Source organism: Erpetoichthys calabaricus, chromosome 15 (genome assembly GCF_900747795.2).
Source record: "Erpetoichthys calabaricus chromosome 15, fErpCal1.3, whole genome shotgun sequence".
Classification (NCBI taxonomy): Eukaryota; Metazoa; Chordata; class Cladistia; order Polypteriformes; family Polypteridae; genus Erpetoichthys; species Erpetoichthys calabaricus.
This window is the reverse complement of record NC_041408.2, coordinates 1,458,875-1,486,319: the sequence shown is the minus strand read 5'-3', so window position 1 is coordinate 1,486,319 and position 27,445 is coordinate 1,458,875. Positions and strand designations below refer to the sequence as shown.

At 45.8% G+C, this 27,445-nt stretch overlaps 1 protein-coding gene across 1 annotated transcript in view; it reads left to right on the top strand.

Moving 5' to 3' along the window:
• Positions 1–27,128, top strand: part of LOC114665878 (N-lysine methyltransferase SMYD2-like) — a 30,026-nt gene extending 2,898 nt beyond the window's left edge. The window contains exons 2-12 of the mRNA XM_028820527.2: positions 4,614–4,677; positions 8,458–8,568; positions 10,576–10,636; positions 10,884–11,008; positions 11,749–11,816; positions 13,714–13,816; positions 15,353–15,463; positions 16,396–16,516; positions 24,296–24,470; positions 25,447–25,555; positions 25,728–27,128. Coding sequence (XP_028676360.1) covers positions 4,614–4,677; positions 8,458–8,568; positions 10,576–10,636; positions 10,884–11,008; positions 11,749–11,816; positions 13,714–13,816; positions 15,353–15,463; positions 16,396–16,516; positions 24,296–24,470; positions 25,447–25,555; positions 25,728–25,808 — 1,129 coding nt within the window. The 3' untranslated portion in view covers positions 25,809–27,128. The remainder of the gene's footprint in view (positions 1–4,613; positions 4,678–8,457; positions 8,569–10,575; positions 10,637–10,883; positions 11,009–11,748; positions 11,817–13,713; positions 13,817–15,352; positions 15,464–16,395; positions 16,517–24,295; positions 24,471–25,446; positions 25,556–25,727) is intronic.
• The last annotated feature ends 317 nt before the right edge of the window (positions 27,129–27,445 follow it).

Genomic DNA, 27,445 nt, shown 5'->3' with positions numbered 1-27,445 from the left:
CTCGCCGCTAACACTCTGGTGATCACACGGGTACCCCCCAGGTTTGACTATCGCGTGTGATTCACTGAGGGGCAGGACAATGGGTCACAAACACACTGGCATGTGAAAAACTGGATCATGACACCACAAAGGGTGGTGTAATAACGCACCCCCAGCTCTCACTGTAAAACAGTCGGGCCGCATTGTCCGCGCCTTCCCAGCCTCCCACGTGTCCCGTTACGCCTTTCTCTTTCAGAGCACAGGACGACATTTTGTTTTCTAAGTGGGTACAGCTTTATTATGTCAAATGTCAGTGGGTGGAACACGTGTGGCGCGAGTGCCAGACTGAACGGGCATGTGTATGATTGAGTTGTCACCTGAGCGGAATTTCTCAAAATGGTGCCCAGACTTCGTTATTCTAGTGGATGCATGCCAGCTGTAGTGTAAGGCGCTTGGATTAGGCGCGACTTGTCCACAGACGCCTTGACCACCTGCTTGTGTCAACTCATCATTTTCAGTGGAATCTTTTTTTTTTTTTGTAATGTAAGAAGGGGCTCTTTAATATTTTAAAATTCATCTGAATCTGTCAAACAGCCTAATTTAAACCAAAGGCACCTAACACAATTTGGGGTTGCATTGGCCAGCGCCAGCCTTGGGCACAGTGCAGGAGCCAACTCTGGGTGGGCTGCAAGTCTACTGGAGGGCCCAGTCACACACAGAGTTTAAAGTCACCAGCTAACCCATCAAGTGTGTCTTTGGCATTTGGAGAAAAGCTCACATGGACACTGGGAGAGCAAGCGAGTGTGCAAATCCTAAAGATACCCAGCCGGGGCCATCAGTCGCTATTGCAGATGGTTGTTAGACATGTTAAGGAAGGTTGGCACATTGGTGTAGCTGCTACTGCAATTGTCTCACACTTCAGGGACCCGGGTTTAAATACCGGCCTGGTCCCGTCCGTGTGCACTTTGTATTTCTTCTTTGTTTTCATCAGCAGGTGTGTAGATGTAGTAGCTGTGGGACCCGTGGTAGACTGGCATCCCCTCCAGGGTGGGCTCCTTCCCTGAACCAAGGCCACTGACGGACCTTGCAGCAACTGACAACCCTTCAGTGCAAAGCAGAAAGTCGTTTAAGAAGTGGCAGGGCTGGTGGCTGGAAGTTCATTCGTGTGTTGAAGGCAATTTCAGTGCATAACGGGCAAAGTGGGGCACAGACCAGGAAGAAATGAGCTTAAGGGCAGGAGCCATATTGTCCTGATGTGGTCACAATCTTGGGAAAAAAAGGTTAAAGTTATATTTATAAAATGTCGGCGCACCAGGCAGGGTCTCCAAAGGGCTGAGGCAGCAGATCCTGGCATTTTGCTCGTCCGTGTTTGTTCAGACATGAATATGAGATTACCCCGTAGGTTTGACTGGGCATGACTGTGGCACGTCTTTTCCTGCCAGGCCCATTGGGGAATGCGTGATTAGAAAGACGTCAGCGAGACGTGCCTCGGCTTTGTCACGTAGGCAGAGCCTCCGGTCCACTTGAGCTCACAAATGGACGCTAAAGAGGAGATTTCAATGTAAAAACGAAAAACAAAGAAGCAGAAATTGACAAAAGCAGCAAGGCCACCAATTTAGGAAGAAGTCGGGGGGTTTATGTGATTTCTACAGCCCTCGTTCATACAGCGTGCCCATTGCTGGCCCAGAGTTCATTGTTTTTCCGTACCCTCCGATGGCCTGGCTGACCTGTCCATCGTCAAGGCAGCCTAATTCTGTTCAGGCATGTTGGGAGTTGCGGTCCGTCTGTCAGTCTCTGAAGAATCAGCTCACATGATCCCTCACGCCTGACAAACTTGAGCCTCAAAGTCTGCATTTTTCGACATGTCAATAAACTTTGGGACCATCCCACTCCCTGGCAGCAGGCTGGAAAACACGCCACCGAGTGATGTACTCACAATTTTTGAGTCCGTTTTGACAAACCACATGGGAAGCTTGCAAGTCGGGCTGAAATCCCGTAGCATACGGCCAGGCATGACTGCCATGGTTTACACTTGGAGGTGCCACCTGATCGCTGTATGGCCCGTTTCTGGGGCTGTGGGAATGCAGTGGAGCACCTGGAGAGGATCCACAGCGACTTTGTGATTCACGACCAGGTGCAGGTGTTGCTTGGTTCTTGTAGGACTGGCTCTGGGCCCCATATTCCTAAACTTCTTTTTAATGGTGGCCTCACATCTGGATGAGATGAGGTTTGAATTGCAGCGGGGGCACTGAGTGTGCGGAGTTTGCACCATTCACCTTCTATATCCAGGTGGTGGGCAGAATTGATGAAGAAGGCTAATAGTGAGTGAGCGTGAATGCTGAATGGACTGGTGGGCCGTCCAGGTTCGGCTCCTACCTTACACTCGGTACTGCTGAGATAGCTGGACTTCGGTGGATGCATCAAGGTAGGATTCCCACACCTCTCGAGTCCTGTCTTCAAACTTGGAGTTTGCCCCTTTTCCTTGTGCCCCGTGGGCCCTTTCTGGGTGCTCCAGTGTTTTCTGCCATCCCAAAAAGATGCCACATAGCACTTGAAAATGATACTGTGGTGGGCAGAAGTGTTCTTTGCATCCCACCCAGGGTTGGGTCTGGTTGTGCACGTGAACTCTGCATTGCATTGGATCCAGCTGGTACTGAAAATGGGTGGAAGACCCCCTGTTCGTCATTTTGGCTCCCCTTGCCTCCTTTCTTTTAATTCCAGTTTGTGGAAGAGATGAGTGAATTTTGCTTTTGATCCTGCCAGCCTGATTCCACCTTAAACGCACACCCATAATTCACTTGTTTAACAGGATGGGTTGTCATTTATGATCACAAGCTCCATATGAAGACCAGGTTTTGTTGTCCCCAGATCCCAGCGGCCGTGACGCCATACTGTTACCGCTGGGATGTGCGCCGCTTCCAAACAGGCGTCCTTGCTTCGTTTCCCTGGATACCAAGTCTTCCAGCGCTGGGATAAGTTAATCAGCAGGAAGTGATAATTATCTCCGAAAATGATCCTTATTTAATTGTAGACTCTTGCTTTGTTTTCTGGGCGGCTTGCGCTGACTGGAAGCTGAAATCACACAGTCGGAGACGTCAATCCGTATTCAGGTGGTGGGCCCCCTTTTAACACAAGGGCAGCAGCTGAGGACACAAACATCTCTGTGCCCCCCCACCCCGCTCTCTTTGCAGCTGTCCTCGTGGATTGTTACTAAAATAGCCGCCTGGCCGTCTCATGGAAGCAGCATGAGGGTTCTCAGCGGCTCCGGCCCCCTCACCTGTTTGCTCCAAATGGCGTTGCGTTGAACGAGTTCACAAGGTGTGGGACCTGAGCCTGAAGGCAAACTGCAAATGCTTCTTTGTAAGGGTGCCTCGGTGAAGGGGGCCGAGGGCAGGTTCAGCTTCATCGTTGTGATTGATGCATGACCTACAAGTGAACCTGGCCAGTGCCACCATTTTCACAGCAGCTTTGGCTGGGACCACAGTAATACCGAAACAGCCCTTCTTTTATTCATAGTAGCCTTCCATCCACACTGAAGTGGTCCTGTCGAGTAGTCAAAGCTGATCTCCAAAGTGGTGAAGTTTGGAAACTCCACGTCTCACATGGCAGTGAGGATGGGCAAGAATGAAGCTTTTCAAAGGTGCCAATGTCTGATAGTGTTCAGTGATGATTTGATTCTTTCAAACTGCCCGTCTAAGTGAGTCGATTCTTTTGATTCACCCATAGGTTCCAGAGCTGGTGGCAGGTGAGAGTCTTTCAGCCATGGTGGGATGGGATAGCCCCCCCTGGAAGAGTCACAGTGATGTAAATAAATTGTAGAGCCGCCAAACTGAAGTTTTAATGATAAATTGCATATACAGGGGGTGCACTTCAGATGAGCTGTGATACCCCCTTCCTCCCCAAAACCTACCCCTGGGGCGGAACCCTGGGATGAGGAGACTTCCACAATTCCACGTTGTCTTGTCTTTATGGCAGCAAAAGATGTTCCAAGTCTATGATGAAAAAATCTTGGCCAGGCTACAAATCACAGTCCACTTAAATGGCAAAGCGCCCACCATGTTGTCTTTGATGGCGCTCTTCAAGTAAAAACGCGAGTGCGGGATCCTAGTGGAGAAGGTTCTGCCTTTGTGTTGAGTGAGTACAACGCGACGTATTTCACAAACTGTCACAGTCTGAGAAGCGAGTGAACGAGAATCGTGCAACTCGCTGGCTGGTAATGAAGAAGTTCGTACCCGAAGGAATCCATGAATGAGGGAATCGTGTGACTCGTTCCAGAGTGATGATTTGGTTTGAGAATGAAGTGCATGAAAAACATGCGACCCCAAAAGAGAAGAAAGGGAACAAGAATCGAGCGACTGGTTTACAGGTAATGGCTCCGCCAGAGATTTCCATGAGCGAGAATTGGGCGACTTCTCAGTTCGAGAATCGTGCGACAATTTGGTTTCAGAATCGACTGAATCTGAATGGTGTGACCCGATGGCAAGCATCATCACAAAAGGTGTGAGCAGAATGACTTTGTCTTTTAAAAATTTGGGTCTTAGCGGTAATGTGAGGGTTGCCTGCTGTACCCGTTTGTTAATCGTAAACTGTAAACATGGACTCTTTCACTTTTATTCTTATTTTTTGATTTGCAGAAAGGAGGGTCTTTCCAAGTGTGGCAAGTGCAAGCAAGCCTTCTACTGCAACGTCAACTGTCAGGTAAGAGAGCCGACACTCCAGCGTTCAGTTAGACTTTAAGTGGACCTTCTGATCCTGGATTGGACTAACCTGGTTTGCGAGTGCCATGTTGTATTATATGGCACAAATTGCAATCCGTTTGCATGAGCGACAGCCTGGCAGATGACAAATAGCCATTTGGTGTGTTCCAGTCTGACATGTTGCATGACATCGAGCACATATGGCTGCCTCTCGTGCTATTTTCAGCAGTTGGGCTGACTACCGACAAACTGTGTATTCACGGAGTGGCCCCAACTGTGTGGCACTTGGCCCACGTGCCCTGCTATTTTAGGATGAGCCATGTGTCTTTGGGCAGCCTCACACAAGTGGCTTATGGCGGAGAGCTGCATACCACTCAGGAGGCAAAGCCACCGTCAGTTCGAACACACGCCTCATGAGTGTTGTTTAGGGCTTGGATGCCAGGATTGGCAGATACCTTCTGATTGGCCAACTTAATTGCTGTGCATAAATTAGAAGGCAGAATACGTGGAATGAAACATCCACAGTTCGACACCAGGTGTGTCAGCTTGGCCTTTTCATTCCAAAAAGAATCCCGTAACCTTTTCAGCACTCCCTCCTGAATAGTCCTGTTGGGTGAGTGTTTGTCCGTGTCTGGTGAATCTGTGATGGTGAACGTCACTACACGGTCGTTCTGAGGATTCAGTTGTCGCACCGCGAATGCTTTTTTAAACTGTGTGTGGATTCGAGAAGTCTTCAGGCCCACATTTTCTTCTCTGCACATCCTCTTTAACGTCTGTCGGGTTGGATGGAGACACTCGGTGGGCGGCTGTTTTCAGGTCTCTCCGGAGCTGTCCAATTGGGTTCAGGTCTGGGCCACTCAAGGACATTCCCAGAGTTAACCCTGTCTGTTGCTTTGTGACCCTTCGGTCCCACTGGAGGTCCAGAGCGCTCTGAGCAGGTTCTGATGAAGGAGATCTCGGTACTTTGTTCTGTTCGGCTTTCCCCTCGCCCTGACTAGACTCCCAGTTCCTGTTGTTGCTACCACCACGCTTCACCATCAGAATGGTACTGTGCAGGTGCACGAGGATTAGAATCCAGTCCTGGTTTCATCAGACCAGAAAAACTTGTAGACTGACAGATTCTTTTGGTTATTTTTGTAAACTTCAAGTGGGCTTTCATGTGTCATCTGCCATAAAGCCCAGATGAGTGGAGTGTTGCACATTGGTGGTTGTCCTTCTGAAAGTTTCTCCCATATCCACGTAATAATTTAATAAAAATACAGTAAAATGTATGGGTACTCACCAATAATGAATGATACTGTTTGAAGATGATGATGAATTAGCTGTACAGTATGATGAAGGTATGTAATGAAGATAATGACTGCACAGCAAAGTGGAGGATTTTCAGCTCCTCGGGTGGCTGCTGCGGCATAACTTTTTAGTTCCCGGAGCAAATCCAGTAGTTCAACCTTCTCCTGGAGTGTCTTAAACTTCTTTGGTTAATTTCCAGAAGCCTTAGAAGGTGCAGGGCGTTTGGGCGTCATCTTAGGGCTTTAGGACGAACAAAACGAAAAACACAAGAACGCTCGGCGAAACACTCGAGATAGCGACATGCGGTAAACTGTTGTGATGTGGAAATGCCAGAGATGTGTCACAGGGCAGCAGCCAATCAGCAGCCAGGAGAAATGAATAACGCCCTCAGATTGGCTACTTTCACCATCCGAAGCTGCGTTTTCCTCTGCGGTTGCTTTGTGTTCTCTCTACAATATGATATTGCCATGGAAAAAGCCATAAAAATTGCGTAGGATTTTTGTGGTTTCTGCCAACAATTATTAGTTAGGTTCTAAGGAAAATTCTGTGATGACTGAGGCCGTGAATTCTGAACCGCAACTTTGCAGGGGTCTGCTGTGTACTTCCAGCTGAGCATTCATCAACTGGCAACTTGTGCGCGCGCACACACACACACACACACACACATACACACACACAGACAGAAAGCTGCTGGTACAACTCAACACTCATTATCAGTTCAGTGCGTAGCCACTGGGGGGCCCCACTGACAAGAGACCAGACCTCCTAACTATTCTTCATTGACTTTGTTTGCCATAGCATAGCACGTAGGCTTGCAGCTGCATAGCAACCATCGGGCAAAAGTGGCAAATGCAGTACGTCGTTACACTCCGACACCAGGACAAAGTACGAAACATTGTTTTAGTTAATTAAAAAGAAATTGGTAGGGGGCCACGCTGCTTACTGATGAGACGCCTGGAGCCGCTGTAGTATGGCAGAGTAGAGTGTGATGTACGGTAGTATTGTAGAGTGAGTACAAGAGTACGAGTATCCTCCATCCAGTTTAATTCTGAGGTCTCCCTGTAAAGGGTTGGCTAGTGAAACACAGAGGGGGCATTGGAGCTGACATTTTTATGGCCTGATGCCATCTTCCTTCAGTTCCCTTTATCTGCGGGTTGCCACCCTTATTCTAACCCCAGGTCACAGGGGTACATTTCAGGATTATTTTTTCTTGTAGTGATGTCTTCCCTGAAACTTGCCGCCCTGAGTTTGTAAGACGTCTCTTTGTCATTTGTGCCCGCCTGCTCATTGATCTCCTCGTCGTGTAAATTACAGTCTTGTCTTGTTGCTCTCACAGTTGCCATGACAATGGTGGCCTCCTTGGTGAGGAGAGTAGACTGCCGTGCCGCAGCCCTCCTGAGCTCACTCCTGCTTCCCAGCGTTTTAAAGTCGTACCGAGCGATTTCGGTGTAAGATCAGGGAAGCTCGGGCAGCACGGTAGCCCCCGGGGCTCAAGACCTTTGTCATTTTAATTAGATAGATAGATAGATACTTTATTAATCCCAATGGGAAATTCACATACTCCAGCAGCAGCATACCGATACAATAAACAATATTAAATTAAAGATTGATGATAATGCAGGTAAAGAACAGACAATAACTTTGTATAATGTTAAATGTTAACGTTTACCCCCCCCCGGGTGGAATTGAAGAGTTGCATAGTTTGGATTAGATTTAGACCTTTTATATAGCATTTCTTCTAGTTATTGGTCTGTTGGCATATTGTGCTTTTCATTATTATATAGTGCCTTTCATACCTGCCTGTCTGTCTATCATATATTACTTTCATATCTGTCTGCCTCTCTATTATTTACTTCCTTTCACCTATGTGTATTATATAGCGCCATTTACTGTACAATACCAGTTTTATCAGTCTATTATGTAGTTCCTTTTACTGTCTAATGTATAGTGCCTTTCTTATCTTACATTTATTAAATAGTACTTTCATTTTCTATGTTTTTATTCTATTCCTCATCTATCATATCTGTTATATACTGCCTTTCATATCTATCTTGTCATATAGCACCTTGTCTGACTCTTGTATAGTATCCGTTTTGTCTTTTATTTACTGCCTTTCACAGCTATAGATTATATAGTGCCATTCACTCTACAATACCTGTTTTATCAGTTTGTTATGTAGTTCCTTTAGCGATCTATCTGTTATATAGTGCCTTTCATATCTGTCTGTGTCTCTCTCTTCACATCTCTGTATTATATAGTGCCATTTGATAAGACAGGTACTGTGTAGTAATCTATTACGTATTTCCTTTTATGATCTGTTATATAGTGCCTTTCATATCTGTCTTATGATGCATTCTGTCCTTTTCCTCTTCAATGAGATTGTCTGCCTTTTTAGTTTTTCTTTCATTTGTGATTCTGTCTTTTCTTCTCTCCCTGAGCCGTTTTCAAGTCTTAAGCTCTTTTTTTTTTGTGTGTGTGTGTGTATTTTCAGCGAGGCGACTGGCCGATGCACAAACTTGAATGTTCATCCATGTGTGCTTTTGGGGAGAACTGGAATCCATCAGAGACCGTCCGGCTAACGGCCAGAATCATCGTCAAACAGGTGCGAGGGGGGGGATGATGAGGAGCGACGTCTGCCAAGAAAAGAAGACGGGCAGTCAAATGGCACAGAGTACGATGGGCTGGCACTGCCAAGATGAGAAAATTATACCGCCTTTTGTATAATTTTCTGCTTGCAGGGACATTTTTATTTTGTTAATTACTCTGCTTTTTCCAAGCGTAAGATGTGGCTGGAATGGCGTGCCGTACACCTGTGTCCTTTGTCTGCACGGACTTCTTGAAGTGCCATTAACTCTCTTACACTGGGGGGGTGGGCAGGGGGTGGCGGCATCATATGGACAGAGACAAGCACAAAGACGCCATTCTATTTGAAATATTGATATGTGTTTAAATTATAGTGTGTGAAAAATGAATGTGTGTTTGAGTCGCGTGACCCTTAGGAGTGAAATGCCCACCGAGACGCAAAGACGGCCAGCAGATGACCAGCCGACACGGGGGTCTGCAGGGCCAGCATGTTGAGTCCAGTTAGTATCGTCATTTAAAGCCTGTTCTTCTTCCTAATTCGGTGGCCTCCATGAGCTCTCCTCCTGCCGCTGCAGAAATTTCCAGACGTGTTGATTTTCTTTATTGGGTATTTTCATAATTCTCTGGCCTAAGGCGGATCTTGTGTGAGGTGCAAATGGGATCGGGTCGGCTTGTCCTGTGTTGGCTTGCTTTGTGCCTCGTTACTGTAAGAAAAAAAAAAAACGAGGGGTCTGAGACAACTGTGCCCCCTTCCTGATGATCTCTCCTTTTGAATATTTGTCACAATGTATGTTTTCAGATCTTTAGACAAAATGAAATACTAGATAAAGGGGAACCGGAGGAAACATAAAAACAAAAATGAATTTGTCACTCAGTAGTTTTAAGTAGTAAAGTTACCCAACACCTGTATTGTCCTTGTGAAAAGGTAATTGCCTCCTTAGGTCCTCACTCAAACAGCTGACCAGACTTCTTTGGTAGCCAGCCCCGTTCATCTTTGACTATATCCACTATTTTTTCAATACAAAAATGCATTTTAGGGAAAAAAACACACTAAAGTTTTCACATAACCTACAAAAGCATCTCTGCCCACAATAAAACAACCAAAAACACATAAGACTTAATCGTTTGCCTACAATGAGAACGCAGGTGTTGGTGGAAACGGGAAGAAGTGTCCTCCTCGAAGGGATGATTACATCGCTAGCAACGGGATTAATCACAAAACTTTAACAACCGGTAAATCGTTGTCTTTTTGCATGTGTATGCAGCCTTCAAATGGTAAAAACACAATTAAATACATACAGGTAGACAAAAGAGCAAATGTTGGAACCTGCTTTTCTTCGGAGAAGATTTGGAGTGGCGTAGTCAAAGTCCTGACTTGAACCCTGCAGAGATGCTGAGACGAGCAGTTGACTCTCATAAGTCTACTGGTGAGTCTGAACTAAAGCAGCTACGCAAAGAAGAGTCAGCGGAAATTCCTCAACGGCGATTTGAAAGGCTGACGTCAAGTTCTAGGAAGCACTCGGCTGAATTTCTGCTACTAAAGGTTCCCCAACCAAGGGCAATTACTTTTATACAGTACATGGGCGCAGAGGTGTTTAACAACTTTGTCCTTTGATTAGAGAAAGTCCTGCTTTTAAAAACTGTATTGTGTAGTAACTCAGATTCCCATTCTTTAATATTCCGTTTTGTCTAAAATCCTTTTTATTTTGTAAAATTATGCAAAAATATGAGATATCGAAGGGGCATGTACTTTTTCACAGCCTTGTAGCTGAAGTGCTGACTGTGAGCATGACCTGGAGATGGGTCTCGAGCTAATTCACCCTGAATGGGGTAAAGATGGCTTGATGAAGTGGTGCCCGCTGTTAGCCACTCTTCTAAATGTCTGATGCCCTGCTCAGTGGTAGGCTTCTTGGTTATTCACTGTGCCAGTAAACATTCTGACATTTTCAGTAGAACTTCCTTCTCTTTTCCGTAGTCACTGTGGCGAGTCTCAATAAATGTATTTATTTTTCTCTTCTGCCAACAGAGAACGCAAACTGAGAAAACAGACTCGGAAAAGCTCTTAGAGGTGACCGAATTTGAATCACGTGAGTTATGCCGTCCAGTACTATGGGGATCGGAATGGTGACGTCCTTCTGGTGGTGATTACTGCTGCCAACTCTGGGCACTGGTGTCTGTAGTTCAATTATTCACCCCATGTTCTTGTGTCTTCTTTATTTCACGTTCTCTATTAAAATGAATGACAGCTGACTGTTGTGTAGTTTGGCTTTAGAATGAGGCTCGAGTCTCCTGTCCACTGTAATGTTCAGGTCACTGTTCACTTTTGCTTTTTAGATTTGGATAAATTAGACAACGAGAAGAAAGATCTGATCCAGAATGACATTGCTGCTCTCCATCACTTTTATTCCAAACACCTGGAGTACCCAGATAATGCATCACTGGTGACGCTCTTTGCACAGGTATGTCCTACAGAATAACCCATCAGGGTTTCACCACCTGGGCTGTATGTAGTGGTTTGTCGTCTTGTCCTTTTGCAGAGAGGAGTCATCTGATTTGGACTGGAATTCCACAAAAGGCATTAAGACGGGTTGTTTTGCTTTATGCTTTATGCCACACAGATAACTATTCAACGTGGATATGACGGCCAGAAAGTAGAAAACCAGGTCATATATTATTATGTAGCCTTGCTGCAGGATGATGCCCGATACCCCACCCAGCAGCCAATCGGCAAGGGTGAGGTAGATAAGACCCCGCCCCCTGTCACATGAGGCCTTCTCCAAGTAGCTATTGGAAGAGATCAGTGTTGCAGGCAGAGACAGTGGATTGAATTGTGCCACGCTGTAGTTTGCAGTGTTGGTAATGGTGGCTGCTGTGCCCCCATGGACCCAAGCAGCCCTTTTAAGAGCTAATGTGTTGTTTGTTTTTAACACAACAGTTTTTTTGCACATTTGGCTTTCGTGCCTCTGCACACTGTTTCTGCTGGGAAGGTTTTTTTATTGCCATTAATTTTTCTAGCGATTGCAAAATCACATATGAAACAAAATTTAGCACCAATGTGAATGTGGCAGCCCAGGAATTCTTGTCCACGTAAGGACTGTCCATCTGGGTCTCAGCAGGATGACAGCTCAGAAACTCCTGTTGTGTTGCGGCTCTTTTGAACACATGGCTAATGCACTTCATTTTCTACCCCTAATTCTAGGTCAATTGCAATGGCTTTACAATAGAAGATGAAGAGCTGTCCCATTTGGGCTCCGCCATTTTCCCAGAGTAAGTCCTTTGTTCATTAATTGATCACGTAAACATACAGATAGTACTTTATTCATAATTATGTGTAGCTGTTCATGTTTTTTGCCCAAAAATAATTAATGACATTTTCCTTGAAGTTCTAGAAGAGAATATTTTGTAATGCTGTTTATTATTCAGGACACTGCAGCCTTCCTACCTCAAGGCCCTTTTTTTTTTTTTTGAGGAGTCAGAAAATTGTTTCTTGCTTCCCTGCGCAGACGTTTCAGTTTCCTGTTCATCCCTGTGGCTTACCATGACCAAGGCTGGCCTGTAGCTTATCGAGGAGTTGCTCGCACTTAGGATCATATCAAGAGAAATCAATGTGAAGGACGGTTTTTAAAAGAAGAGAATACACAACATAATTTGATTCCAGCAGAAGAAGAATAAACCATTTTTCATAATATGATATGAGCAGGAGATGCATTTTGATAGATTAGCTAATAACCTGCTGTTACAAATACATAATGTACAAATTAAAACTGCTATTAATTTAGATAAAGTAAGTAAATAAAACATGATTAAAAAAAACCCTGCCCCATTACAGGTTGTATGGAAAAGGTTAGGGGCGACCTGACCGTGGAGTGGAGTTGAGACGTCTACCTTATCACTACTCCGTCTCCTTCCTGTAGATTCTTTACAGCCTCCCAGCTGGCCTGTTAACCAATCACGAAGGCAGTGATGCGATGTCACTATCTGTGCTCAGTGGTGTGCACCTGGTGACAAGTGTTGACAGCCACTGGGCTGCGTGTTTATATCTGAGATGGTCACTTTTGAGAAACTGCTGGAATTTAATTTTGTAGATACTAACAAAATAATAAAAAGGTTCCTCTTCATCTTTAAAAGTTATTAGCTTTACATTTTGTGCCTGTTTGGATGACAGAGGGAATGCCTGTGACGTGACAGTGAGATTTGTCGCCATTAACAGCTGATTGTCGCCCCCTATCCCTGGATGCCGACTTTTGTCGACATTCGCCTTCAACCCCTCCTGTCGACAAAAGTCGACATCCGCCTTAAAAGAGTTAAAAAAACCCAAATAGATGCCCCTACTGCTTAGTAATTTTAACTAAACAAGGGGGTTAGGGCAACTGAAATGAATGAGTCAGAAGTAAACAAATGGAAAAAAAGGGCAGCTTTCAGAGTGGAACAAGATTAAGAAACTGACAAAGTAACTGTGCACAACAGTGCATAACAGGGTCTTATGCTCCTTTCAAATGTAAGAAAATCCGTCAATGTAAACCCTTGCTGTAAAGTAAGTATAGTTCATAACTTTGAAAACAGAAAACCGGAGACCTGGGTTCAAATGTCAGGCCAGGTCACTGTCTGTGTGGAGTTAACATGCCTACCCTGTGTCATTGTGGATTTCCCTTCTCCATCCCAAAGATGTTCAGGTCAGGTTAACTGGAGGCTCAGTGTTGGCTCGGTGTGGTGGGGTAAGCCCTCCGGTGCTCCCCTTCTCTGCCTTAAACTCAGTACTATGGGGAATAACTGGCCATTGTTTCACCTGGGGTAGTAAATTAATGAATGATTTCTGTTCCTCATGTTTCATCCATCTATTAGTTATTGAATCTTCTTATTCCATTTAAGTCCCATGGAGAGCTGGAGCCAAGTCATGAAAATCAAATTGTTTTTCTCCCATTTCCATTAAACTCTTGTAAATGTTGTGTGTGTGTGTATCAAATAATAATCATAACGTCACAGGGACAAGCACTTGGAACATTTACAACTCCATTACAAGACATTCATTTGGTCTGCTTTATTATAACTGAATTATTTTTTTCCTCTTTTATTCATATGATGATGATGATTTAAATTTCTTTAAAGATGTTTTCTGTTACTCACTTGAGTTGACCTCCCTCTGTTTCTGTTCTCTGTAATTTAGTGTTGCCCTAATGAACCACAGCTGCTGCCCCAATGTGATTGTCACTTATAGAGGGACCCTTGCAGAGGTCAGAGCTGTCCAGCCAATCAACCCAGGAGACGAGGTAAAACCCAAAAGAGCACGGGCTTTCCTGGACTCCCGCTACCCAGAAGTGTATTCTGTAGACAATGACTTGCAAAAATCATAGGCTGCAAGATAAATAATAATAATTCAGTTTGGCCACCTTCACCGGCCTGCCATTGTCAACATTGCTGGACTTTGAGGCTTGTGTGTGTGTGTGTGTGTGTGTGTGTGAGGCAGTAGCATCCCTGTTCTTTATTGGCCTATGAGCTTTTGAATTCCTTCAGAGAAAGAACAAAATCTTGGAGTCCCAAGCCAGCTCTGTACGCTTTTCTTTCACCATCATGACAACCTCTTCTTGTTGTTATAATCCAATTTCCTAGATCGTTAGTTTTCTTTTGGTGAAAATGATGACCTCCCTTTCTTCCCACCCCTCATGAGTGGCCATCACAAGAGCTCTGCATTCATCCCATTTGTCCAAGCATTTGTGAACATCTCATTCCACTGGTTTACACTTTAGAGAGGTAAACCATTGTCGTCAATGGGATGAACACAAACTGGTGAAAATGGTTTGACAGGTTATAATTTGTTAGCACCTTGTGCACTGCCAGGAGGGTCATCAGCGCCAGAGTAGTGACCTCTAGACTGACAGAGAGAGACTTGGGAAGAAGAATTTATGATTTGTGTCCTTTGCAGACTTTTCCTGGCTTTTTCTTTACCTTTTTATGGTGGGCTTGTGTTTTAATATTTTTCACAGTGGAGAACCCACATTTGTTTCCACCTATGGAGAGTTTTTCTGTGGATTGAATACATTTCAGGTCTTGCTATGACACCGTTGTTTCCTATGAGCAACGCATTCTTAGTGTGCAGCTGATATGGTGTTGGAATGTGTGGCATGTGATGTCTTCATTGTAACTTTACAAATATCAGCGGCATTCACTTCTGTACACTCCATGTTGAACGGCCATCAAAATGAGAAGCCACTTTCACAGTGCAATACTCGCTTTGGAACAGTTCTAAAAAGGCTTGAAGGAATTGTGGAACCAGCCATCCAAGTTCTAGAATTTGAAACCTCCGAGGCAATCTGACATGCTGAATAATTAGAAGTTGTGTTGAGTGCTGCAGTGTGGTAGTAGCCTTGGGGGCCAAATCAATGATATGGGGGGTGGGGGGGTTAGTGGGGGCTGACGGTAACTGCCACAGGGACAAAGACCAGTTCTTAAATCCCCCTCAGGTGACTGCAGTTGTGATTGCTTCATCACAGAGGGAAGTGCGCTAAATAGATGCCCCTCTGAGGCAATCCAAGGTTACAGATTGAACTTCGAGGACAAATTTAGTTTGTGTGTCTCGCTCGTGATTGCTTGAAAAGTTTCTGATTCTAGTAAAGATGAAACATAGGGTTGATTCTTTGTTACGACATTGGTGTGGTTTTTGGCGTAGGTCACTGTAATGCTTTAATTACCACCTCTCATCCATTATGGCAGTACCTAAATGTACAAACCTCAGAATTTTAGACTCATCTGTGTGTGTTGTTCTGCTTAGAGCCACCTTTAATGTGTTCTTATCCTGTCGTCTATAGATATTTACCAGCTATATTGATCTGCTGTATCCCACCGAAGACCGAAATGACAGGCTGAAAGATTCCTACTTTTTTAGTTGTGAGTGTAAGGAGTGCACGACTAAAGAAAAGGTAATATACTCGGACAAACTTTTTCTGTTGTTCATGAGTCTGATCTTCACACCTTCCAATTTAAGACCCCCTGCCCCAAATCATACAATCAGTGGGTGCCTTTAGACTAGGGGTCTTTTAAAAACTAAACGTTATTAATTTGTAGGGAAGAGGCTGTACCAGTGGTTTCTAAGTTCAGTTTTGTATTGTCGTTTTACCTTAAAATGATTTGATTGTGTAATCAGTGGGCCTTTTTATATATTTTTTTAACCTACTCTTATTATAATGTAGTAAAAAGCAGAGTTGACAAAACATCATGATGTGATTAACATAAAACATTAATTTTTTTGTTTGGTTCATTTTTAAAATTTAAATGTGAATTATTAGAAAAATGACAAAAGACAATTAAGAAACCACAACTATACATAAAAATACTTAAGAGTTCTACATTTCTTAAGAGTGTTAGTTTTTACGAAATACTGAATAATGTAAGAAAAAGATAAACAAATTTAAACAATGAGATCAGGTAGAAGGAAAAAAGCCCGCCTGCCTGCCTGACGACTGTGATACTTGGGGAAGTAAAATCTGTAGCCATTAGGAGGCGTCAGAACTGAACCTGAGAGCCCCTGGCTCAGTGCTTTTGGTTTGTTCGTTCTTAATGTTTTGCTCTCCAAATATTTTGAGGCTTACTTGTTTTCCATCTCCGTTTTGGCAAATCCTCAGCATTTGTTAATTTCTTAGTCCCGACCTGCGACTTGATCTTCTTGAGATCATAACAGTTGGTGCCACAGCGATATGGCTCCATAACATCTTAATTTTTTTTTTTTGGTTTCCGTTTGCAGGTTCATTCCATATGACACACACGGTTATTTAATAAAAGATTGTAGTTTTATAAAATAAAACATTGACTCTCTTGTGGTGACAATCTTGTTAAAAACTTTGCTCTTCTTTAGGATAAGGCCAAACTGGAAATTAGAAAAATGAATGAACCACCCAAGCAGGAAGCTGTGAAGGAGATGATCAAATATGCCAGAAATGTCATTGAGGAATTCCGAAGGGCCAAGCACTACAAAAATATCCTTTTATATTGTGTGAATGGACTCAGTTTTCTTTGCTTTTTATTTCTAAAACTCTTAATTTATGTAATGCTTAGGAAAGGGATACAGTTAAAATATGGGGCCTTCTCTATGTCCAGGTATGGCGCCAGAGACTGGTAGGATGTTGCATGTGGACTAGCACATACAAGTAAGAATTTAATTTGGGCCAGGTACGTGTGACAGTATTGACCCCCTGTATTTTGCACCATATGTGTGTTTACATATATACAGGGGATTCACAAGGTCTTCAGACCCCTCTACTTTTCACATTTTGTTCTGTTGCAGCCTTGTGCTAAAATTATTTAAATTCATTTTTTTTTGTCCTCAACCATCACTCAATACCCAGGAATGACAAGGTCAAAGCAGAATTTTAGGAATGTTTGCAGTTTTGTTAAAAATAAAAAACTGAAACATCATATGGACCCAAGTATTCAGACATTTTGCTATGACCCTTAAAATCTGGCTGAGGTGCATCCCATTCTTTTGATCATCACAGATGTTTGGAGTCTACCAGTGCTCAGTTCACGTGATTGGATTGATTAGGAGAGGCACACGGATGTCAAGAGAAGGTGCGATAAATGAGCAAAAACTAAGTCATGAGGTCGAAAAGATTACTAACAGAGCACAGAGACCGGATTGTGTCAGGGTGTGGATCTGGGAAAGGCTTCAGCAGCATTGAAGGAGCACAGTGGCTTCCATGATTCTGATATGGAACAAGTTTGACTCTGCCATGACAAACATGAGGTGTTGTGGGACAGGGGCCTTAGTAAGAGAGGTGACGCAGAACCCAATGGTCACTCTGACTGACCTGCAGAGAACCTGTGTGGAGACTGTAGGACCTTTCAGAAGGACAATTGCCACTGCAGCACTCCACCAATACTGAGCTTTATGCGTACGTACGTACGTACATAGTACGCATGTATGTGTGTGCGTACGCATGTACGTAGTACGCATGTATGTGTGTGCGTACGCACGTACGTAGTACGCATGTATGTGTGTGCGTACGCACGTACGTAGTACGCATGTATGTGTGTGCGTACGTATGTATGTATGTGTGCATGTATGTGTGTGCGTACGCACGTACGTAGTACGCATGTATGTGTGTGCGTACGTATGTATGTATGTGTGCATGTATGTGTGTGCGTACGCACGTACGTAGTACGCATGTATGTGTGTACGTACGTAGTACGTATGAATGTGTGCATGTATGTGTGTACGTACGTAGTACGTATGTATGTGTGCATGTATGTGTGTGCGTACGCACGTATGTATGTGTGCATGTATGTGTGTGCGAACGCACGTACGTAGTACGCATGTATGTGTGTGCGTACGCACGTACGTAGTACGCATGTATGTGTGTGCGTACGCACGTACGTAGTACGCATGTATGTGTGTGTGTACTGTGACAGATTAAGGTCTCTGTGACCCCTTGAACCCTCAGACTAGACGTCAGACACCAGATAAAAGTCCAAATAATAGTTTATTATTAATAATAATAATAAATGTGCACAAAGCACCCTCCTCTCCACAATACTCTTCTTCACCCCGGAGGCACGTCGTTTCTTCCTGTCTTGTGATCATGACGCACCTCCGGGTTATAGGGCACATAAGTGTCCGACAGCCTCCCTACAGCGACTCCTGGAGGCCCCCATGGTATCCAGCAGGGCTGTGCATATAAACTACAGAGTCCATGATGCCCTGCTGGAATTCGGGGCACGTTCATGCTGTCGGGAGAGCTCCTCCTGGGGGTGAGGGCCAGAGTAAAAAGCCGGCAATCCTTCACAATTCCCCCCCCCCCCCCTTAGCGAAGCCAACTGGGGCGAAGCGACCAGCCCCGCGAGGGACGTCCTCCTCCAGGAGGACGCGTTAGCCGAACATTGGTGACGTTGTCTAGGCTCCCCAGCGAACCTTGGGGGAACGGTGTATCTTCTGTTCCACCGCTCCCCTGTCCTCTGGGGACAACTTCGCCACACGTGGCCCGGTTGCCGACAGTTGTAGCACCACCGACGTCCTCCTGGTTGCCTCTCTTCCCGAGACTTGAAACATCTCGGGAATTCGGTCAGCTCCACCCTTTCCTCCGCTAACGAGGGGTTTATGGCCGCTTTGCTGCTCTCTGCCCGTTCCTTTACTTTGTCAGGAGACCTGCGTTTTATTTTGGGGATCTCCTGCTTTCTCTGGGGCTTGTGTACAGCGTGAGGCTCTCTATGGAAAAGAGAGAGCCTCTTTGCTGTTTGTACGCCCGTTGTCCTATGTTGTTTCGGAGGCGGCGTCATTAGTAACACATCGCTCCGGGTAACAGCACTGTTTAGCTGTACCGGGGAGATCGGCACTTCGCCCGCCCCTTTCGTTACCAACGACAACTCCCTTACTATGCGGGTTGGGGTTTTGAGGTCTGCGTCGCTCCGAGGAGCCGTCTCATACAGCTGCCCCGGCTCTATTGGCCCTTCCCCCGACCACTTGGTTATCGTTCCGCTCTCTTTTGATAGGCACGCAGTGCTTTGGCACCCGCTACTTATTAACTGCGGCGCCGGATCACACTGCGTCCCTGTATACTGTACGGCACAGGTTTTATTTATCTGAACCACTCTTTTAATCTGGGGCATATCCACAGTTTGGGTCTCTCTATGTGTATGAGAAAGCCCCTTTACTCTCTGAACACCCTTTGATTTTAAATTAACCCGAGGCGGCGTCTTCAGCCCCGCATCGTTCCAAGAGCCAGCACTTTTCAGCTGCCCCAGTTCAACCGGCGCTTCCACCGCCCCTTCCGTCATTGTACCACAATCTTTTGTAGGGCGCGCAGTGACTTGGCACCCGGTACTTATTAAACACGGGCCCGTTTCACACTGCGTCCCTATATTATTATATACGGTACCGTCTTTACTAACCTGTACCGCCAAATCATATAAGACGGGATGCTCACGTCCTAGTCGCCGTAGGTAGTCATCCACCTTCTTTACCGGCGATTTGCCCGTCGCTCCCAAGTCTCCGATGATCTTCTTTATTGCCTGTAGCATCTGTAAAATATTTCGTACGGGTTCGATTAATTTCTCGAGTTCCCGCACGTCTATAAAGTTATTTATTTTGGCCGGAGGCAAGCTTATTTCCTTGTTAGCCTTACCTGCCGGTCGGGAGCCAATGAGCACGTCCGCTGCCGGCACGTGCTCTGACGGGTCTCGCGGAGGCTTCTGGGAATTGGAGTTCTTTTCGTCTGAGGACCGGGTTGCCTTCTTCGGCGGACTGCGGTCTGTCTTTTTTAATTTGTCGGCAGACCGATCAGCCATTTCCCGGCCCTCCTTACCTTCTTGCGGGGTGAGCAGTGCTTCGCTCGCCTCCCCCATTCCCTTCGGAAAGTCCAAGTCCGTCTCTTCAGAGACGGAGGCGCAAACAGCGGGACGCGGACCTCCTCCTTCCGAGAACACACCGGGGTTGATCACGTGTCCCTCGCCAGCACCCGACCTGCGGAAGTTGCCTTTACTGCTCGTTGGCTCGAACAGGAGCGTGTCACTATCTTCTGAAATATCCCCGTTTTCCTGTGGAGCCTCCAAGTGATCTTTTCCGAGGTACATGCACGGGACAAAGTGAGTTATTTTAAATGGATTATTTGTTAAATTCCCGGCACGTACCTTAGAGCGATCGTCTGTACATGGAGGTTAGAGTCCGACAGCCTCCCTACAGCGACTCCTGGAGGCCCCCATGGTATCCGGGGCACGTTCATGCTGTCGGGAGAGCTCCTCCTGGCAACCTGGGGATGAGGGCCGGAGTAAAAAGCCGGCAATCCTTCACAGTACGTAGTACGTATGTATGTGTGTGCGTACGTACAAAGTACGTATGTGTGTGTGTGTGTGCGTACGTACGTAGTACGTATGTGTGTGTGTGCGTAGTACGTATGTGTGTGTGTGTGTGCGTACGCACGCACGTGCGTAGTATGTATGTGTGTGTGTGCGTACGCACGCACGTGCGTAGTACGTATGTGTGTGTGTGCGTACGCACGCACGTGCGTAGTACGTATGTGTGTGTGTGCGTACGCACGCACGTGCGTAGTACGTATGTGTGTGTGTGCGTACGTAGTACGTGTGTGTGCGTACGTAGTACGTGTGTGTGTGTGCGTACGTAGTACGTGTGTGTGTGTGTGTACGCACGTAGTACGTGTGTGTGTGTCCGCGTACGCACGTAGTACGTGTGTGTGTGTGTGCGCGTACGCACGTAGTACGTATGTGTGTGTGTGCGCGTACGCACGTAGTACGTATGTGTGTGTGTGCGCGTACGCACGTAGTACGTGTGTGTGTGTGTGCGCGTACGCACGTAGTACGTATGTGTGTGTGTGCGTACGCACGTAGTACGTATGTGTGTGTGTGTGTGTGTGTGTGTGCGTACGTATGTGTGTGCGTACGTATGTGTATACGTACGTATGTGTGTACGTACGTGTGTGTGTACGTGTGTATGTGTGTGCGTACGCACGTGCGTAGTACGTATGTGTGTGTGTGTGTACGTACGCACGTAGTACGTGTGCGAGTGTGTGCGTACGCACGTAGTACGTGTGCGAGTGTGTGCGTACGCACGTAGTACGTGTGCGAGTGTGTGCGTACGCACGTAGTGTGTGTGCGTACGTATGTGTGTACGTACGTGTGTGTGTACGTATGTATGTGTGTATGTGTGTGCGTACGCACGTGCGTAGTACGTGTGTGTGTGTGTACGTACGCACGTAGTACGTGTGCGTGTGTGTGTACGTACGCACGTAGTACGTGTGCGTGTGTGTGTACGTACGCACGTAGTACGTGTGCGTGTGTGTGTACGTACGCACGTAGTACGTGTGCGTGTGTGTGTACGTACGCACGTAGTACGTGTGCGTGTGTGTGTACGTACGCACGTAGTACGTGTGCGTGTGTGTGTACGTACGCACGTAGTACGTGTGCGAGTGTGTGCGTACGCACGTAGTACGTGTGCGAGTGTGTGCGTACGCACGTAGTACGTGTGAGTGTGTGTGCTTACGCACGTACGTATGTGTGTGTGTGCGTACACGTACGTATGTGTGTGTGTGTATGTGTGTGCTTACGCACGTACGTATGTGTGTGTGTGCGTACACGTACGTATGTGTGTGTGTGTATGTGTGTGCGTACACACGTACGTATGTGCGTGTGTTCGTACGCACGTACGTATGTGCGTGTGTTCGTACGCACGTACGTATGTGCGTGTGTTCGTACGCACGTACGTATGTATTTGTGTATGTGTGTGTGTGTGCGTACGCACGTAAGTAGTACGTATGTATGTGTGTGCGTACGTAGTACGTATGTGTGTGTGTGTATGTACGTAGTACGTATGTATGTGTTGTGAACGGCGCTATATAGCGCCCGACCCGGCACAGACTCAGGCAGAGGCACGTACTTAATTAAAACAGCTTTTATTTTCTCTTCAGCCGTGGGGCACGCCTTCCCCGTGTCCCACAGGCCCAACACAGTGCCAAAAGCACTTAACCTTTTAACCGCCAACTTCCTAAATATTCCCCATGCCAGGAGAAATCTGAACAATTTTCGTTTTTTTACTTTACATTTATTCAAGCAGTATTTACCTGCTGAAATACCTGCTGAAATGTTTCAAATAAATGGTCAATCAAAGGACGTAGCTTGAACAAGCGGTCACGGTTTGGATCTTTCATATCTGGCTCAGACAACGGGCAGCAGTCCAGTTGAGATGCTGGGGATACACCCACTCATCGCCATCATCCGATGCGTCGTCATTCTTCAGAACTGCTACAATCATGATCAGAATTATTGTCCAAAATCGCCTGCAAAACCTCACTTGAAGTCAGTTTACGTTTCGCCATATTCACAGCTTTCACTTTCGAATCATATCACGTGAGCGGTCAATACAAGCGCAGAGTTGTCGAAATACAACGTAGTAATAATACCCACGCCAAACTGTCAGTTATACTACGCGCCAGGCATTCATATAACCACAGGCAAATGTGCCGGATAATTCTGGCAGTAAGGCGTCAGCAATAAAGCTACGATGCCGGATATATCCGGCAGAGGGCGGTTAAGGGGTTAAATATAGCACAACAAACACTCTCTCTCTCTCTCTCTCTCTCTCTCTCTTCTCCCTGTATCACCACTCCTCCTCAGGCTTAGTCCTCCTCCTCCCGACTCTGGCTCTCTCGAGTGGTGGTGGCTGGCCTTTTTTATAACCCACCCGGAAGTATTCCAGGTGCTTGATCACCTGGGCCTATTTGCATTTCTAGGTGGGGCTGAGGAATTGACCAGCCGAGCTGCCAAGTCCATGCAGCTCACCCTGGCAGCCATCCGAGCCCCCAACCAGGCTGTGGAGGATTCCATCTCCCATGGAGCTATGCGTCCTGTTGGGGAATCATCGTCCGCCATGGAGGCTGCCACCAAGCGTCCCGGGGGAGGTATTGAGCTGTCCATGGAGGCTCCCCCGGAACAGATGCAGTAGGGGCGTCCCTGCCGGGCATGGGACCTGGCTGTCCTTCACAGTGTGTACGAACGTATGTACGTATGTGTGTACGTACGTATGTGTGTATGTACGTATGTGTGTACGTACGTACGTATGTGTGTTCGTATGTGTGCGTGCGTGCGTACGTACGTCGTGCGCGTACGTAAACACAATGGCCTAAAGAGTGGTGTGTCCCCAGCTTGCAAAATTCCAATTTAAATGCACGGTTGTTCAAGACTGAAATAAACTTGACGAATCCAAGGATGTTCCGTCTTCACAATTCAGAGTCCCTGCAGTTCAGGAGTGTGCTGGTCAAATGACCAAGACCTGGGCATCTTTATATCTAGAAGAGCAGAATGTGTGGAGCTTAGTGGGATCAGACGTGATGTGACTTGGTGTTGGGCAGGACTTTAGCTGCTGGAGGACGAAAACAGAAATGTTGAGGTAGAACTGGTGCAACTCCCCTTATACCCTCTCCCAAGAATTTCCCTTGAGAGACTCTCCAGACTTGCACTTGTGACAGTATACCATGTCTTTTGAAGGACGGTGTTTGTGATGTCCTGTCACCAGTTGCTTATCTTGTGTCTCCTTTAAAGATTTCATTGTGCCCTGTGCAAGGTTCTTGTATGGTCAATTTGTGGTTCTTCATGTGCTGCGACGACTTGCAAAGCCTTTTATATTTTTCATATTCTTTCCGGTGATCAACACGAAGATAAGGAAAAAGATGGGTTGTTGAACTCTCTTTAACCAACATTGACCTTTGACATATTTTGTAAATTGTTGTTCTTGTTTAATGTGACAACCAGGCAACCTCCTTGTGAACAGAGCTGAGCCATCTACAGTTGAAGGTTCAGAATGTGAGGCGTCTCTGTGTCTTCCTCTGATCTTTCGTCACTCATTTACCCAACATGTTTCTAGTTCAAATGCTGCTAACGTGACATTCATATCACAGGCACTACATCCTGGCAGGCCTTGGTGTACCATGAAAGTTACTGACTGGCTTTTGTGAAATGCAAGGAGGCCTTTTGCCAGCATAACAACATCAACATCATCCCAATTGCCAATCGGCCACTCCTAGTCTACCGTATCTTGTGCATTCAAGTGTATTGCGGTTAACGTTTCAAATTCATTTTCATGATCTACCTTTTATTACACCTGCTGTACAGTTTGAAGTTAATTTTATTGTTTTAAAAGGTATCCTTTTTATTAACATCTCTCTTTGTGTGGTTTCTTTTTGGGGTTAATTTAGTTAAATGTAGTGCCTGATGACATCTTTACCATATTCCTATGCTCCTTTACTCCGATGAACCTCCTAGTGAGCTTCTGGAAATCTGCGAACTCAGCCTGGACAAGATGGGCGCTGTGTTTGAGGACAGCAATGTCTATATGTTGCATATGATGTACCAAGCGATGGGAGTCTGTCTGTACATGCAGGACTGGGAAGGAGCGATGCGATATGGGGAGAAGATCATCAAACCTTACAGGTATGGGAGGTCTATAATCCTCCAGTTCACCCTGAGAATTCACTTTGTGGCTCCTCGACCAGCCACCTTCAAGTTACAAAGACCTTAAATATCGTAGAGAGGCAAATGAGAAGTGTCAGGCACTCTGTGGACAGGACAGCTTCTTAGCAGTAAGTGTCGCTCCTGTATACGTGACATCAGGTTGGCTCCCAGTGTCCCAGGCCTTGGCTCCTCCACACTTTTCCGGAAGGTTACACTATCCCAAACTGACTGATCACTCAGCACCCGAGGGGCTCTTTGCCCAGTTGAAGAGAACTGGATTAATCCAAGTGCCTTCCATTTAGGTCTGATCTGCTGGTTTGAATTAATTCATTTAGTATTTCTTTCATTTTAAGACTTCCATCCATCCATTTTCCAACCCGCTGAATCCGAACACAGGGTCACGGGGGTCTGCTGGAGCCAATCCCAACCAACACAGGGCACAAGGCAGGGAACCAATCCCGGGCAGGGTGCCAACCCACCGCAGGACACACACAAACACACCCACACACCAAGCACACACTAGGGCCAATTTAGAATCGCCAATCCACCTAACCTGCATGTCTTTGGACTGTGGGAGGAAACCCACGCAGACACTGGGAGAACATGCAAACTCCACGCAGGGAGGACCCGGGAAGTGAACCCAGGTCTCCCAACTGCGAGGCAGCAGCGCTACCCACTGCGCCACCGTGCCACCTTTTAAGACTTTTGAAGTGTAATTAATTAAATTGTCTCACTGTGACATTATGTGAGGTCCCAGTAGTCTTTTTGACTGTTAACGTTATAGTAAAAAGAGAATGTCATGGTAGTTCTGTGCTAGATGAGCATTGCAGGCTATTCTCCAGAAATAATGCAAATAATAATAGCAATACATTTTATTTATATAGCACCTTTCCCATTCTCAAGGAAGTCTCTTGGATTGACATTAAGATGCCATTTTGCCTTTTTTTGTTTTCAGTAAGCATTATCCAGCATACTCTCTAAATGTGGCCTCGATGTGGCTGAAGTTAGGAAGACTCTATATCGGCCTGGAGAAGAAGTCTCTTGGAGTGAAGGCCTTAAAGAAGGTGAGTAGTTTTTAGTGTGTTCTCATTCCTCACCTGTGGTGGTCTGTGTGGTACAGGGGTTGGAGAAATGTAACCCAACCCGGGCATCTACTGCCAGAGGAGAGATGGGCGAGTTGCCTGACACTTGTTTGCAGATATTTGGTTTGTGACTTTCACACTTTCCTGTTTCCAGGCCATAGCGATTATGGAGGTGGCTCATGGGAAGGATCACCACTACATTGCAGAGATCAAGAAGGAGCTGGATGAACATTAAAAAGCAGTTTGGATTTCTTATTTCTTTTAGCCACACCCATAACCTGGTCACTTATTAACCCTTTCCTCATCTGCACAACAAGAGAGTAGGGGCCGAACACTTATTTGTAACTTACGATGGTTACAGTGTTTGCGTGAAAATGAAAACGCAGTGGCCTTTATTTCCTCCCACTGACTGTTTATCCATTTGACATTTTGAATAACCCGATGCCGATCATTGCTGACGGTTAATAGAGACTTGCTTTGCAGAGTATATGGTAATGACCAGTTATGGCACACAAAGGCCGCAAACGAAGTTGGAAGAAACCCACAAATGAGTCTCCTTGCATCGAGGTGGCAATCAACCCACACTGGGCTTTTTTTTTTTTTGGTCACATAGAATGTCATGTCAAAGTGAAAACAAAAAATATGTGGCTATAAGAAAATGTGGCCATATATGTACACCATCCTCTTTATTTTAACGGACTGTGAGTCGGCCATTTTTGTTTTGGTAAAGTTTACACGAGTGAATCGGTAGAATCAGCTTGCATGTTATTGTATGATTTTATGCAACGGTACAACTGACCAAAGCCACGCGTTTTAGAAAATGATTTAAGTGACTGAGGTAACCATTACCAGCAGCAGCTTTACCGTCTCTTGAATGACTGCCTGGGCGTACAGTGAAGGCTCCTCTTGTGTGGGTATTTATAGTGGATTAGGCGCTGCGGTCCGAGTTGGATGGTAAGCTAATGGACCATCTGAGGCCTTTTTATCCAATGTTGTTGTGTATTGTCCTGTGTCACCATTTTACTGAATTAGACCCTTGTTCACATGGCTGCACTGCTAGTACGCTACGGGCCGCATCTCGACATTGCCACTTTTCTAGCTGACAGCAGGGTAACATTTTCTTAAGTTTAAGACTTTCTCAAAACCAGAAGGGTTTGCTTGGGGGGGGTTAGCTCTTTTATGTATTTTTTGGTTTCACCTAAATGCACGCCAGAGGGCTTGTTGAAATGATTTGATGCTGAAATGTAGTGAATAATCCCACTTGGCTGTCTGCATTTGTCCGCACACCGGGATCCCAAGGATACACAGGCATGCCATCAGAAGTTTTGCACGGACTCTTTGTTTCTTGTCCTTTTTTCTGTGTGTTCGTTGTGAGCACCACCACATTAAAATGCTGGAATAACGTAAGTGACTGGATCATTATGCAGAATAAATCCTCCTGTGTGCCATTTTTGTTTTGAAAATTGTAATTTGTTATCCCCCCTCAAAATGATTTTGTGTGCTATGGTTATGACTTGGTTGCTTTTTAAGAAATAAATTATGTCCATGTTGGAAAGTTGACTTTCTCTTTTCTTTCTATCCAGCGTGGCCGAGTTTAGTCTATCCATTGGAAGCCACTTTTTCCAGAACTGGTACCGACCCCGCGGAAGATGCCAGCAGGTCACACACACACCCACACTCGCTCAGGCCAGATGGGAAGAGGCTGGAATGGCAGGGCAGTGAGGCCGCCTCGCACCGCCATTTCTTGCTCATCTTGAAGGATCCATGTAAATTTGAAGCCCCGTGTCTTTGAACACTTGCACATACCTTGTCACTTGGCATCTTGTTGTTCATAACCTGAGCCAGAGCAGTGTGAGGATGAGAGAGACGGGC